This window comes from Oncorhynchus gorbuscha, linkage group LG04 (genome assembly GCF_021184085.1).
Source record: "Oncorhynchus gorbuscha isolate QuinsamMale2020 ecotype Even-year linkage group LG04, OgorEven_v1.0, whole genome shotgun sequence".
Taxonomy (NCBI): domain Eukaryota; kingdom Metazoa; phylum Chordata; class Actinopteri; order Salmoniformes; family Salmonidae; genus Oncorhynchus; species Oncorhynchus gorbuscha.
Genome location: NC_060176.1, coordinates 50,776,601 through 50,792,281, shown reverse-complemented (window position 1 = coordinate 50,792,281; position 15,681 = coordinate 50,776,601). Strand labels below are relative to the sequence as shown.

At 40.8% G+C, this 15,681-nt stretch overlaps 1 protein-coding gene across 2 annotated transcripts in view; it reads left to right on the top strand.

The window, feature by feature from the left end:
• The first annotated feature begins 458 nt into the window (after positions 1-458).
• Positions 459-15,681, top strand: part of iqgap2 (IQ motif containing GTPase activating protein 2) — an 80,680-nt gene continuing 65,457 nt past the window's right edge. For both annotated transcript variants that reach the window (XM_046347115.1, XM_046347114.1), the window contains exons 1-2: positions 459-799; positions 10,500-10,599. In XM_046347115.1, coding sequence (XP_046203071.1) covers positions 754-799; positions 10,500-10,599 — 146 coding nt within the window. In that variant the 5' untranslated portion in view covers positions 459-753. The remainder of the gene's footprint in view (positions 800-10,499; positions 10,600-15,681) is intronic.

The window sequence follows — 15,681 nt, the reverse complement described above, 5'->3', positions numbered from 1 at the left end:
ATCCCTGGTCGTCCCTACTGCATCTGATCTGGCGGAATCACTAAACACAAATGCTTTGTTTGTAAATTATCTGAGTGTTGGAGTGTGCCCCTGGCTATCCATTAAAAAAATGTATTTAAAACATCGTGCTGTCTGATTCGCTTAATATAAGGAATGTGAAATGATTTATATATCTACTTTTACCTTTGATATGTAAGTATATTTAAAACCAAATACTTGTTGACTTTTACACAAGTATAATTTTAATGGGTGACTCACCTTTACTGGGGTAATTTTCTATGAAGGTATTATCAAGTATGACAATTATGTACTTTTTTCACCGGTGCTATTTTGTCGCCAATATTCTAGCAAGAGCGGGACATCATGTCATGATAAATTGACCACCAGGTGGGGCTAGAGACGGCTAAAGCATTAATGCGGTCTGGTCAGTTCAGAGCGCACCCACTGTGAACACTTGCACTGGACCAGAGGGAAATTGAATGACAAGCTCTTTCGAACATGATTCCATCAAGGGTGAACGCGATGTGAGTTCTGCTGAGCGAGTGATAGGAGGCATGCGGTGCATTTCGACGGAAAGGAACTTTAGAAAAGTGTTTAGCCGTTGCTATTGATAGTGGCACCACTACAAATGAGCTTTTTTTTGGTTTCATATTGAACTTATAACTCGAGGTGCGGTTTATGGTTTGCTGCTAGCTAGCGTTGGTTTGACTGGGCTACATTCACTAAGTTTATAACCGAAGGAACCGAGGCAGGATGTACTATGAAGAAAAAGCTAATTCACACAAGCCACGTTATGGAAGTAAGTAAAAGTGACCCATTTGAAAATAAATTCAATAGACATTTGTTGTTGTAGCCTACATGGTTTTTAAATGAAACGAGTGGTTTTGTAAAGGCTGTTTTGGCAGGGCGAACCACACGCGCTTATGCACCGCAACAAGTTCGATGACGAGCAGTTCACCGTATGAAATGAATGAAATACGGTTTAATAAATAGAATTCAACTTGGACTCTTACGCATTTGTGTAAGATTTCAGAAGCCTATCACATTGTGATGATATCGAACTTTGAGTGTGTCTTTTTTTTTATTGAATGAATGCAATCTGGCTATTGTCAGACAATTTGTGTCCTGCACCTCATACCCATGTCCCTCAGACAGACACATTGCCCGTCGCAAACAACTAAACTTTGCCATTAAGGCCTTACAGTTGTGACATATAACCTTACAGTAATATGACTAGTCCTAGTACACAATTAATGTAGTCGACAGTCCAGGTCCTCAGACAGAAGGCATTTTCGCAGTGGTTAAATATTAACTTTTTCTATTACTGTTAAGAAATCCACACCTGACTTCTGCGTGGGTATTACAGCAATTTAACAGTCAATACATCTCCTAAGGTTTCAAACGACAATAACATGTTTACCTGTTTGTCACTTTAGACCTGTGTGTTATTGACAACATTTCAACCTATGCTCACTCAGATCTGAGAGCAATGGCAAAGTGCAATGGTGTGAGATTCAATCAGGTCAATAGTCTTTTCTCTGAGACAAACCAGTGAATAGCGTAGCTGCATTGTCAGCTATAGTGGAAATGCCTCAAACTGTTTGTTGGCCTGACATGGTTGTTTTCTGTTTTAACATTAACTCTGACTCCAAGGGTCCAAACAGGAAAGGTTGAAGGTATTGTTTGCAGTGGATGTGTCATTAACACAACATGAGTTTATTATTGGAAGGGCAGAGGTGGTCCTTACTCCATAGAGGCCTCTAGGACCTGTCCCGAAATGGACCTGGGGCTTTCCCATCTGACTCAGATATTCATAAATACATTTTTAAAATATTGAGACCCGTTTGGAACGGACACTAGAACTACACTTGTTTTGTATAGACCTGGTCAAACCCGATCCGAGTGAGAGAAGCAGCAGCAAAGTCAATTTAAGTTACTTTATTAACCAGAGATGATAACGCACGAGGTATAGCGGTGACGCTCTAGCAGGGGCCTTGCACACAGCAAGCTAATGTGAGTGACACTAGGAGGAGGGAGCCCCACGCGGAGGCTCTATGACTGTTGCCTACTGCCGCTTTGGTGACTTATGTTTGGCCAACATCAAGCTACACATGCCACTCTTGTGAAAAACAAAGAACAGCAGGGTCAATTATGCAATTTTTCTTTCTCTACTGCAGCAGTCTCATTCGGGTCTGTATGGGTCCTTCTGGACAAGATTACACACACCCGTGACAATCATATCAGACCTGTGACATTTATTTAGAATTCTGGATCCGGATCCGCTCGAGTCCCAGATCGGGTCTTGGGTCTAGGTTCTGTATTGATTCCTTTGGGTCAGCGAACCCAAGCGGATTATTATGTTCAGATGGTGATGGAAACAAATATACAAAAAGGAAAACTATTAACAGGCATGCCTAAACTAAAGAATCAAAACGAAAGGACTCATGGCCACCAAACAAACCAACAGCCTCATGGTTTGCAAGCTGGGACATTGACTGGCGATCCCCATATCATCATCATCATCATCATCATCTTCGATGAGGTTTAACAGCGGTTGGCATCCAATAAATCTTGATATACCTACTAGGCTGAGGGATAATTCCCCTATACTTTGCTTGCAAATAAGAAATGTATATAAATTAAACAACAAATACCCTACCATCTAACCACACACTCGTACACCCTAATACCCCTGCAGCTGCCACCACAACCTCAATTTTCTGTGACTTCCGTTTCATCCCTGCAGTACAGTTAATAAACAAATCAAATCTTACTGAAGCATATATCGCTTGTTGGCATATCCCTCTGTACAGATCTACTCCTCTCGGGATCCCTCCCCCTTGACCCATTTTTCTCTACTTTCTACACTGTCTCAGCATATGACAACTTCTGGAAACCTCAACCTGCCTCTCTCGCACCAGACATTTCTGATCCCCAGCCCCATGGGCACCCCTACAATTACTCATGACTTTCCCCAATTCTACACATTCCTTTGTCTCATGCCCTTCTGCAGACTTCTCACACCTAGGAACCTCCCTCCTACACAGTACTGCCACATAAGCTTGACGCATGTAACAATGTAATGTATTCGGCACAAAAGCTCATAAAGGATAACTTATTTATAACATCACTTTATCGGACAGACTCAACATCAAAACTCTAAAGAACAGAAAATGACTTCTGTTTCACCACTCACGCCACCCTGTCTGCGTCGCTCCAAACGACTAGCATCACAAACACCGGGAATCTTCCCCTTCAGTTGGTCAACTTTCACATTTACCGCTACCCCAGTAATCACTCCTTTCATTGGCACCTTTTCTTTTGAGAGCACAACAATTCTTCTCTTATCCCCATTTGTTTTTTAACATGGAGCACCTGCTCCCTCTGATCAGCAGAAACAAAATAAATCAATAGATTATTACCAGACCACTTCTGGATACCTTCACCGATTCCACAGCACCCAACTCTGTTTTCACCCACACCGAAACCACAAATGGGTTTGCCGCTTTTCCCAAAAATGTCACTCCTACCGTCAGACTTTATCCTGACCCTCAGTGCAAGCTTCAGGCTCTGAGGACTTCACCACACCTCAATCACTTCCATGTCTCCTCCTGTCTTCGATTTGGCATACAGCTCAGACTGCTTATACTTTCTACCATTCTTCTTTAACAAACCATCTGCCTTTTCCCCACAATTTTTAACCAATTCAAGCTCACCCTCTTCCTCCCTCACTCTTTGACATCCTATGCCTCCATTCCTCCTCCGTATTCTAAGTATACATCTCCTTATCATAATACTGCACTTCACCTGACATCTTGTTCTCGCCCTCTCAAGGGATGCCATTTTCCTTTGATGATCCCATTAATTGGCATCACCTGTCCTTATCAAGGCTTTGCAGTAAAGCACTCGGACATGGTTGCTGCTGCACCCTGGTGGAATGGAGTTTTGTAGTGAGATGTAGTGTGCGGTCTAGACTACCAAACCTATTTCAGAACAATTGATTATGTAGCCTATCTGATTAGTAATGCACACCTCTGGTCTTGGAAGGCAACACGTAAGCTGTTTTTTGAGTCAAGGCCTTTTAATCAGAGACTGATTTAAGACCTTGGTAAGCAGGTGTATGGGGTTTCTAGCCAATCAATAAACCATAATTGATCAATTAAAGAGCGGAGAGAAATTAACACTAGCATGACTGTTGCCCTCTATGACTGGACTTCCACACCCCAGAGCAAGGTGGTACTGTCTCTCTTGGCTACACCTGGAGCCCTTTCTCTGTATTTGTAATACTATGGCATGGGCCCTTACACCTCGTGTGTCTTGATTTGTCACTCCCTCAGGATAGAAAAACATTACATTAACAAGGAATGAGTCATCGGGAATTGCCAGGGACCTCACAATATGATATCACGATACTTTGGTGCCGACACACTATGTATGCCGATTCCCACGACTTAAAATTATATATGTATGACTATTAGATACTGTGATTTTATTGCAATAATGATGTTCCTCACATTGCTCACCATATGTCTGCTGCAGAGGGACAAGGGGGAGCCATGAGAAAAATAATAAAAGTGCTGAAAACAAATTGTCTCCCTATTTAAAAAGAAGATGGAGAGCAAGCTATGAAGGAGAAATACTATTTTGGTGCAGGTACAGCCAACTAGGACAAAATAATATTGCGATTATTGTCAAAGCAATATGATATATCGTCAGAAATAATATCCCGATGTGTGTGTGTGTGTATTTATTCTCCCTTCCCTCCATTACTACTGGTGTTCCGACAGATAAAATATGGCCCAGCACAGTCAACAGGCAGGCTGGCCTTCCATGTAGTGTGTGTAACGGATGTCCTGGGGATCCAATGCCTCAGGGGTGAGAGTTTACCAACACTCTGGTCCCCTCCAATAACACAGCTGGCCCAGTGGCCTTCAGGCTGATGGATCCTATGGTCATAGATCTTACCCTGGGCCTTCTGTAAACATTGCCTTGTGCCTTGAAATTCCGTTACCGAAAACACACATCTTTAACATATTTTCTCATTTCTCTCTTATGTATTTATTTGTAATACAGATCAGGGACCGTGATGAAATTATATCACCACAATTCTGTTACCGGATGTTATCCCACTTCATTTGCTGTAGTTCAATAACCAAAATAGATTATTTTTCAAAATCAATATGTCATATCATAGTTGACACCCCATTCACTCTGCAGACATCATTGAATCTTAATTTGGAGGTGACATTTTAGTTTTTGGAAAACGTGGACATAAAATACTGAGGGAGATTGTACTGAAATGCGAAAATTGGAGTTTCAGCTAGGGCTGTTGCGGTGACCGAATTACCGCCACACCAAGTAATGACTGCAGTAAAATTCCACGTGACCATTGAGTCACTGTAATCTCCTCTTATGCACTCTGGACATGCATCTAGTACTTAACTTGCTAATGACCATCAGGTCCTAATGGCCTGGTACTCAGGCCAATCGTTCCCCCCCCCTCGTCAATCTACACACAATACCCGATAATGACAAAGCAAAAACAGTTAAAAAATATAATAATAATATAATGTTTACCTAAGTATTCAGACTCTTTGCACCTTTGGCAGCAATTACAGCCTCAAGTTTTGGGGTATGACGCTACAAGCTTGGCACACCTGTATTTGGAGAGTTTCTCCCATTCTTCTCTACATATCCTCTAAAGCTCTGCTGCACAGCTATTTTCAGGTCTCTGAAATGAGAGATGTTCAATTGAGTTTATGTCCGGGTTCATTGCCCTGTACTGTCCTGTGTCACAACCCTCTCATGTGTCTGTCCATCCGCCCCACCCCACCCCACATATTTTGGTTTTTGGCATCATCATTTCGGGGTGAACAGACCCTTTATTAATTCACCCCTAAACTAGAAGTGCAATGGCTTGTCCAATTAAGTAATGTTTCAAGCAGACCCTTGTGTCACAATTTGCCCCTCAGTAAGACTATGATGAGGTGTGTGTTGTAGTTTTTGGGTGAGCTTGTCTTTGTCACCTGCCCCAGTGTGAGTAGATTACAAGAGCTACAGGGCTAGATGTCACTGGAATGGCCCAATAAAGGGGCACCAATTAGGCCTGATTTCTGCTGGGATTTGTTAACAAGAGTTCTAGGCCTAATTTGCAATGCTCACCAAGGTGTGTGTGTTTGCGTGTGTGTGTGTGTGCAGTGTCAGCAGTATACTCCGTTATTCTGAATGAATGGGCTTTGCAGAGATGTAGCCTAGGCTACTCAGTCAGCTGAATTGTCTTGTCTCTGAGCCTGCCAGAGTAGAGGTCGACCGATTTATGATTTTTCAACGCCGATACCGATTTTATTGGAGGACCCAAAAAAAGCCGATACCGATCAGTCGGCCGGTTATTTTTTAATTTTTTAAATGTATTTATTTATTTGTAATAATGTCAATTACAACAATACTAACTGAACACTTTTATTTTAACTTAATATAATACATAAATAAAATCAATTTAGCCTCAAATAAATAATGAAACCTGTTCAATTTGGTTTAAATAATGAAAAACAAACTGTTGGAGAAGAAAGTAAAAGTGCAATATGTGCCATGTAAAAAAGCTAACATTTTAAATTCCTTGCTCAGAACATGAGAACATATGAAAGCTGGTGGTTCCTTTTAACATGAGTCTTCAATATTTCCAGGTAAGAAGTTTTAGGTTGTAGTAATTATATAACTATTTCTCTCTATACCATTTGTATTTTATATACCTTTGACTATTGGATGTTCTTATAGGCACTTTAGTATTGCCAGTGTAACAGTATAGCTTCCGTCCCTCTCCTCGCCCCTACCTGGGCTCGAACCTGGAACACATCGACAACAGCCACCCTCGAAGCATCGTTATCCATTGCTCCACAAATGCCGCAGCCCTTGCAGAGCAAGGGGGACAACTACTTCAAGGTCTCAGAGAGAGTGACGTCACCGATTGAAACGCTATTAGCGCACACCCCGCCAACTAGCTAGCCATTTCACATCGGTTACATTAGCCTAATCTCAGGAGTTGATAGGCTTGAAGTCATAAACAGCTCACTGCTTGAAGCACAGCGACGAGCTGCTGGCAAATGCACGAAAGTGCTGTTTGAATAAATGCTTTCGAGCCTGCTGCTGCCTACCACCGCTCAGTCAGACTGCTCTATCAAATCATCATAGATGAAATCATAGACTTAATTAGGGTGGCATCCCTAAGTCTAAATATTGCTGTTAAATTGCGCAACCTTCAATGTTATGTCATAATTATGTACAATTCTGGCAAATTAATTACAGCCTTTGTTAGGAAGAAATGGTCTTCACATAGTTCGCAACGAGCCAGGCAGCCCAAACTGCTGCATGTACCCTGACTCTGCTTGCACAGAATGCAAGAGAAGTGACACAATTTTCCCCAGTTAAAATAAACTAATGTTAGCAGGCAATATTAACTAAATATGCAGGTTTAAAAATATATACTTGTGTATTTATTTTAAGGCGTTGATGTTTATGGTTAGGTACATATTGGTGTAACGACAGTGCTTTTTTTGCGAATGCGCTTGTTAAATCATCACCTGTTTGGAGAAGTAGGCTGTGATTCGATGATAAATTTAACATGCACTGCATTGATTATATGCAACGCAGGACAAGCTAGATAAACTAGTAATATCATCAACCATGTGTAGTTAACTTGTGATTATGGTAAGGTTGATTGTTTTTTATAAGATATGTATAATGCTAGCTAGCAACTTACCTTGGCTTCTTGCTGCACTCGCGTAACAGGTAGTCAGCCTGCCACGCAGGCTCCTTGTGGAGTGCTATGTAAGGCAGGTGGTGAGAGCGTTGGACTAGTAACCGGAAGGTTGCAAGATGGAATCCCCGAGCTGACAAGGTAGAATTCTGTCGTTCTGCCCCTGAATAAGGCAGTTAACCCACTGTTCCTAGGTTGTCATTGAAAATAAGAATATGTTCTTAACTGACTTGCCTAGTTAAATAAAGCTAAAAAATAAATTAATAATAATAAATCGGCCACAATCAGTGTCCAAAAATACCGATTGTTGTGAAAACTTGAAATCGGCCCCAATTAATCGGCCATTCCGATAAATCGGCCGACCTCTAGTCTTGAGGGTACTTTCAGTCAGTCGCCCCAGTAACTTTGTGGTCTAATCAGTCTGCAGATTTAACCAGTTAAGCCCTTTAATAATGGTCCACCCACCACACGCATTCTACAGACTGAGTTGCAGCATAGACATGCACTCATCAGATGTAGAATACATGTGTGTGTATATACTCACCTCACACTCTCCATGTACTGTACAGCCTCAGTAACTGCCACTTGGGCCAACCAGTCCAATCCTCCCTGTTAGGAGGCCCAATCTCAGGAGCTGAATGGTATTTGGTATTTTATTAGGATCCCCATTAGCTGTTGTGAAAGCAGGAGCTACTCATCCTGGGGTCCACAACTTCATAGCCAGTTGCTGTAGGTATTAGGTAGTTGTTGTTGAAATTGTTATATTCCATGTTAGATTTTGATGCACTTTTGGGAACTAGAAGCTCAAAAGCATTTCGCTACACTCGCAATGACATCTGCCAACCATGTGGATGTGACCAATACGATTTGATTTGACACAGAACATTAATAGACAAGAACAGCTCAAGAACATAACTGCATACATATCGGTACATATCTTGGCGTTTTGCTGTGAGGTGTTGCTTTGTTATTTTTAAACCAGGTTTGCTGTTCATTTGGAAGGGAGATGGGAGTTCTGTGCAATCATGGCTCTATATAATACTGTATATTTTCTGGAATTTATTCTGCATAACTAAAATGTTGGTTATTTTTCATTTTTTTAAACAACTAATTGACCAAGTAAGGTTAAATTATTTGATTTGCATTTTGTTCTGTTTTTTTTTTCTGTGAGCTCAATGCTGCACTGCAGTTTCTCGAGAGATCAATTGGATCATGCCCAAACTGTGCGATGTAGTAGGGAGTTGCAGTTTCCAACAGGCCAATGTTGCAGAAAATGTGTAAAGTACAATGACCATTATCCATTGCGTGGCCACTGGTCCGGTCTGTTTCCTTTACGCCTGCTACATAAGAGATACGAATGCGTGATCAAGAGGGGATACATAGAGAGCAGTTGCTTCGCCAGGTATTGGTATTCAGCAGTCATAATGGTAGGCCTTATTTACTTTGAATAACTACTAAAATTGTGATATTTGTCAGACAGCATAGGCAGCAGCTCTATAGAGATGAGTTGACTTGGAGTGAAAATTATAGTCAAATAAAACAAATGTAATACACAAGTGAACTATTTTATTAAAGTACTCTGAATAACTGTTGGTTTATATGTGAAAACCAGTCATTACCATCATTGGACTTTCATTATTTTTTTATTCTGTGTTATAGCATTCAACCCACATAATGCATAGTGTATTTTTATTGTGAAAATTGTGATTCTTTTTTAATAATCGAAACCTAACCGACCTCAAAAAGCACTAATCGGTCAGCACTAGGATTTGAGGACTTTGAAAAGACCCCAGATTACATGCCTAGTGGGATAAGTAATATATAATAATATAATAATATAATATAATAATAATAATAATATATGCCATTTAGCAGACTTTGAAAAGACCCCTGATTACATGCCTAGTGGGATAAGTGTGTGTGTGTCAGAGCAGAGCTGTGTGCGTTACAACCACTGAGCTACACAGGACCAAGTGTGTGTGTGTCAGAGCTGTGTGTAAGTTGACTGCAAACAATTGAGAATTTTCAATAATGTTTCTTAGAGAAAGAAGTAATGCTTTTAGTCAAGAGAGATATTAGTCTTCTGATTTCAGTGAAGAGCAAGACGTATCGCTCTGTTCTGGGCCCGCTGCAGTTTTTCTAGGTCCTATTTGCAGCACCTGAACATATGACTGGGCAATAATCAAGATGAGATAAAACTAGAGGCAATGTTCCAATCAGTGTGTTCCAATCAGCCAGAAATAAAGGGATTTGATTGGATTAAGCAGAGTTCAGGCGCATCAGGGGGAGGGGATCTCATTAGTGGGCAGGTAAATGTCAACTCAGCTGAATCACTTGCTCCTCTGACTTCCTCCGACTGCCTGTTTTAAGTGGCTCTCAGGCTGCCTACTAACTCCTCTGTTCACATGCAGCTCTCAGAGACCCAGTAGACCATGTGATTTAATGTCAGCTCTGTCTGAATACTGAGGTTGTAGTAATAGGAGGAGAAGGTCAAGTAATGCAGACCTCTCTTTGGAATATTACTGTGTTATAAAGCGAGGTAATACTGTCCCAAGTATCATACTACTAGGCAGGTTTTTGATTATTATTATTTTTTAAAGAAAGGATCATATGTTGTCGGATTTTTTGTTTGTCAAACCCAACATTTGAGGTAAAACGCCAGATAATCCTCTCCCTCTCCCCACTGGCCCGTGTGCATCATGCTGTAACTGTAAATAGTTAGTTCATGTTTTGTTTCTGTCTGCAGCCATTCAGGATGATGAGAGGATCTCGGCAGAGGAGATGGACGAGAGGAGACGACAGAACATCGCCTACGAGTACCTCTGTCACCTGGAGGAGGCCAAACGGTAAGAGAGGAGGAGGAGAGGCATGCCATGAGAAGGGGCAGTAGATTGTGATATATTGAGTGGCTTTTTGGTGTGCATGTCTGCTCTCTTCAGATGACAGCAGACTCTAATGCAGCTCATTGGAGTGTGTGATAAGCAGTTGAGTACATGACTCAAAAGACAGAGTAGCGCTCCTGCTGATAACTACTGATTCTGCTGGGGATTCAGGTAAACTAACTGACATCTAAGAGAGCTTGGTTCCCATTGGACTAAAGGGAGAATTGACGTTCGTGCTTGAGATGCTTAAGAGGACAGCTATTGTAATCTCATTCACACTTTAGAGCCCACAATGACAACATGGGGCCACTACTGTAGTGTGTAGGAAATATAGTCAAGATGTTGACAAGGTTATAAATAATGATTTTTAGTTGAAATAATAATTGTGTCCTTCAAACTTTTGCTTTCGTCAAATAATCCTCCATTTGCAGCAATTACAGCCTTGCAGACCTTTGGCATATTATAGCTGTCAATTTCTTGAGGTAATTTAAAGAGATTTCACCCCATGCTTCCATGATGGGCACTTCTCAATAGGGTTGAGATCCAGTGACTGCTGGCCACTCCATTATAGACAGAATACCAGCTGACTGCTTCTTCCCTAAATAGTTCTTGCATAATTTGGAGCTGTGCTTTGGGTTATTGTCCTGTTGTAGGAGGAAATTGACTCCCAATTAAGCGCCGTCCACAGGGTATGGCATGGTGTTGCAAAATGGAGTATTAGCCTTCCTTCTTCAAGATCCCTTTTACCCTTTACAAATCTCCCACTTTACTACCACCAAAACACCCCCAGACCATCACATTGCCTCCACCATGCTTGACAGATGGCGTTAAGCACTCCTCCAGCATCTTTTCATTTATTCTATTGTCTCACGAATGTTCTTCTTTGTGACCAGAACACCTCAAACTTAGATTTGTCTGTCCATAACACATTTTTCCAATTTTCCTCTGTCCAGTGTCTGTGTTCTTTTGCCCATCTTAATCTTTTCTATTTATTGGCCAGTCTGAGATGTGGCTTTTTCTTTGCAACTGCCTAGAAGGCCAGCATCCCGGAGTTGCCTCTTCACTGTTGACATTGAGACTGGTGTTTTGCGGGTACTATTTAATGAAGCTGCCAGTTGAGGACTTGTGAGCGGTCTGTTTCTCAAACTTGACACTGTAATGTATTTGTCCTCTTGCTCAGTTGTGCACTGGGGCCTCCCACTCTTTCTATTCTGGTTAGGGCCAGTTTGCTGTTCTGTGAAGGGAGTAGTACACAGCATTTTATGAGATCTTCAGTTTCTTGGCAATTTCTCACAAGGAATAGCCTTCATTTCTCAGAAGAAAGTGTTTCTTGACATTTTGAGCCTGTAATTGAACCCACAAATGCTTATGCTCCAGATACTCAACTAGTCTAAAGACGGCCAGTTTTATTGCTGCTTTAATCAGAACAACAGTTTACAGCTGTGTTAACATAATAGCAAAAGATTTTTCTAATTATCAATTAGCCTTTTAAAATGATAAACTTGGATTAGCTAATACACCGTGCCATTGGAACACAGGAGTGATGGTTGCTGATAATGGGCCTATGTAGATATTCCATATTTTAATGGATGAAAAATGTGGTATTCTTTCAAAAACAAGGACATTGCTAAGTGACCCCAAACCTTTGAAAGGTAGTGTATATTAGAAAAAAGATTAGTGTGTAGGATTCTTAATCCAGTTGGTTGATGACATATAGTAATAAAATATTGGTTGATGAAAAAACAACATTGACATTTCCTGAGAGCTTTGAGCGTATCTGATACTGAACCACTTCCTGTGTGAAGGCACCTAACAGGAAGCGTCCCCTCTCGTGTTCTGGCATGCTTTTTTTTAGGACTTCCCCACCACACCTCTGCAAGCAACCCAGAATAATCATACCAAAATCCAAGCTGCTATATCTGTACCATGGTTATATCACCAACCAGTGGGTGGTTTAAACACTTCTAACGTGTATGTGTCGAGGTCAGAGTTTGCTGTGCACTGGTATGACTGCATTGGCCCCCTGGTGGGATTTTGGATTCAAGTTTGACTGCAGAATGTGGACTTGGATTTGATAGAGAACAGAGAATTGGTGCATATGTAGTATCTTAATTTGAACAGCCTGTTGCTAGAGAACTTTCCTGCAATGTAAAACTTGTGTATTTAAGGTTTAAAAAGGCTTGTCCTCATGAAAAAAAGTATCAGCCCCTACAAAATTGTCCATTCATAACCCATATAATAATTCACATTTCCTTTTGCTGTAGGATTATTTTTCTGCTGTAGCAAACTTTCTCAAATTAAGATTATTTTTCCTGTAGCTCAGTTGGTAGAGCAAACGCCAGGGTAGTGGGTTCTCGGGAAATTAAAAGATCCTGACATCTGATAGTCTGCTAAATGGCATCATTTTGTGAATTTATTGGTGTCATTGATCTGTGTCTCTGTCAAAGTGTAATATGGAGTCTGTTGACAAACTACTCTGTCCTGTTAACCTGGAAGAGACAGCCCTCTCACCATGCACCTAGACAGTAGCAGGCAGGGTTGGGTAGGCTACTTTCTAAATGTAATCAGTTACAGTTACTGGTTACCTTTCCAAAATTTTAATCATTAACATAACTTTTAGATTACTTTCCCCTTAAAGGGGAATCGCAGCTTTTCCAACCTCATATTCATTATCTCCAACACAATACCAGTGTCTACATATGTGAAAAATATAAGTTTCTATGATCTGTAGTTTAAAAAAAAGATAAGAGAAAGGTCCTAAAGAATGCTTCTCTGTGACATCACAGGGTAGGATTAAAAGTAACAGTAGTTTTCAAAACCTGCAATAAGTTTCTAGCCAGAGGAAGGGTATTTTCTTGCTCCCCACATCATCGAGAATCTCATTGTTTGAAAATCCCTATTTTCACTTTTGATGATGTCATCGGCTAGAACTTTTTAATTAATGCAAAACTTAGAAATGCCCCCATTTCACCTATGTTGACACTGGTATTGTGCTGGAGATAAATGAAAATGAGGTTGAAAAGTGGTGTAACTTGCCTTTAAAAAAGGTATTTGAAGAAGACACAAATTAATATTACCAATTGAACGACATCTATTGCAAGATTAATCAATATTAAAAGTTGACATAGCTGGCAATAATTGGATGTTACATTTGACTTTGGGTTGGTTATGCTTCTTCTAATCCATTGCTTTCTACTAAAGATAATACGATTAGGCTATTTAAAAAAAAAAAAATTAAACTAAAGTCATTCTAGTCTTGGGCGATATCCTTATTGTCATACTTTTTTATACTGACCTTGTGCCATACTGGAATATTCGGTAATACCGGAACTGAACACAAGGGGAGCTATTTTCAAATCCAACTGAGCCTTTGTAAATCGAAGGTTAGCCATGCTAACAAGTACATGTAAACTCCCATAGAGAATGCTAACTAAATGTCAACGAGCGTATTGCAAACATTTTATACAGTCTCTGACATAAACTACAGTGCCTTCGGAAAGTTTTGAGACCACTTGACTTTTTCCACTTTTTGTTAATTTAGACTTATTCTAAACTGGATTAAAGAAATACAAATCCTCAGCAATCTACACACACTACCCTATAATGACAAAGCGAAAACAAATATTCAGACCCTTTTGCTATGAGAGGTGAAATTGAGGTTCTGGTGCATCCTATTTCAAATGCTCATCCTTGATGTTTCTACAACGTGATTGGAGTACACCTGTGGTAAATTCAATTGATTGGACATGATTTGGAAAGACACACACCTGCCTATATAAGGTCCCACAGTTGACAGTGCATATCAGAGCAAAGACCAAGCCATGAGGTTGACGGAATTGTCCGTAGAGCTCCGAGACAGGATTGTGTCAAGGCACAGATCTGGGGAAGGGTACAACAAATGTCTGCAGCATTGAAGGTCCCCAAGAACACAGTGGCCTCCATTCTTAAATGATTGAGTTTGCCAAAAGGCACCTAAAGACTCTCAGGACATGAGACACAAGATTCTCTGGTCTGATGAAACCAAGATTGAACTCTTTGATCTGAATGCCAAGCGTCACGTCCGGAGGAAACCTGGCACCATCCCTACGGGAAGCATGGTGGTGGCAGCATTATGCTGTGGGGAAGTTTTTCAACGGCAGGGACTGGGAGACTAGTCAGGATTGAGGCAAAGATGAACAGCACATAGTACAGAGATCCTTGATGAAAACATGCTCCAGAGCTTTCAGGACCTCAGACTGGGGTGAAGGTTCACCTTCCAACAAGACAACAACCCTAAGCACACAGTCAGGGCAACGCGTGAGTGGATTTGGGTCTGAGTGTCCCTGAGTGGCCCAGCCAGAGACCGGACTTAAACCTGATCTAACATTTCTGGAGAGACTTGAAAATAGCTGTGCAGTGACACTCCCCATCCAACCAGACAGAGCTTGAGAGGATCTGCAGAGAAGAATGGGAGAAACTCCCCAAATACAGATGTGCCACGCTTGTAGCGTCATAACCAAGAAGACTTGAGGCTGTAATCGCTGCCAAAGGTGCTTCAACAAAGTACTGAGTAAAGGGTCAAATACTTATGTAAATGTAATATTTCCGTTAAAAAAAATGTATTTGCAATAAAAATGTGCTTTGTCATTATGGGGTATTGTGTTTTTAGTCAATTTTATAATAAGGCTGTAGCGCAACAAAATGTGTAGGAGTCAAGTGGTCTGAATACTTTCCAAATGCACTGTATTTTCAGGACAGACATCCCAGTTCTTAACATTATACAAGTAACTCCAAAATGCTACTCACAGTTGGCTGGATGCACAAAACTAGTAGATATTTAACTAGATATTTAGTTGTGAATTCCATAACTGTAACTAGATCACTTGGCACGTGCTGCACAACAGTGAGTGACTCACAAACCTCCGGTCTCCCGTTGTCTGCTTGTAAACAGACACCACATGACTGGCTACTAATGGTAAGCTTCATAATAAAAAATTATGTGACCGGTGAAATAAACACTCTTCTTTATCTTCTAACATATTTCACAAGTTGATTGCATGTATTTAC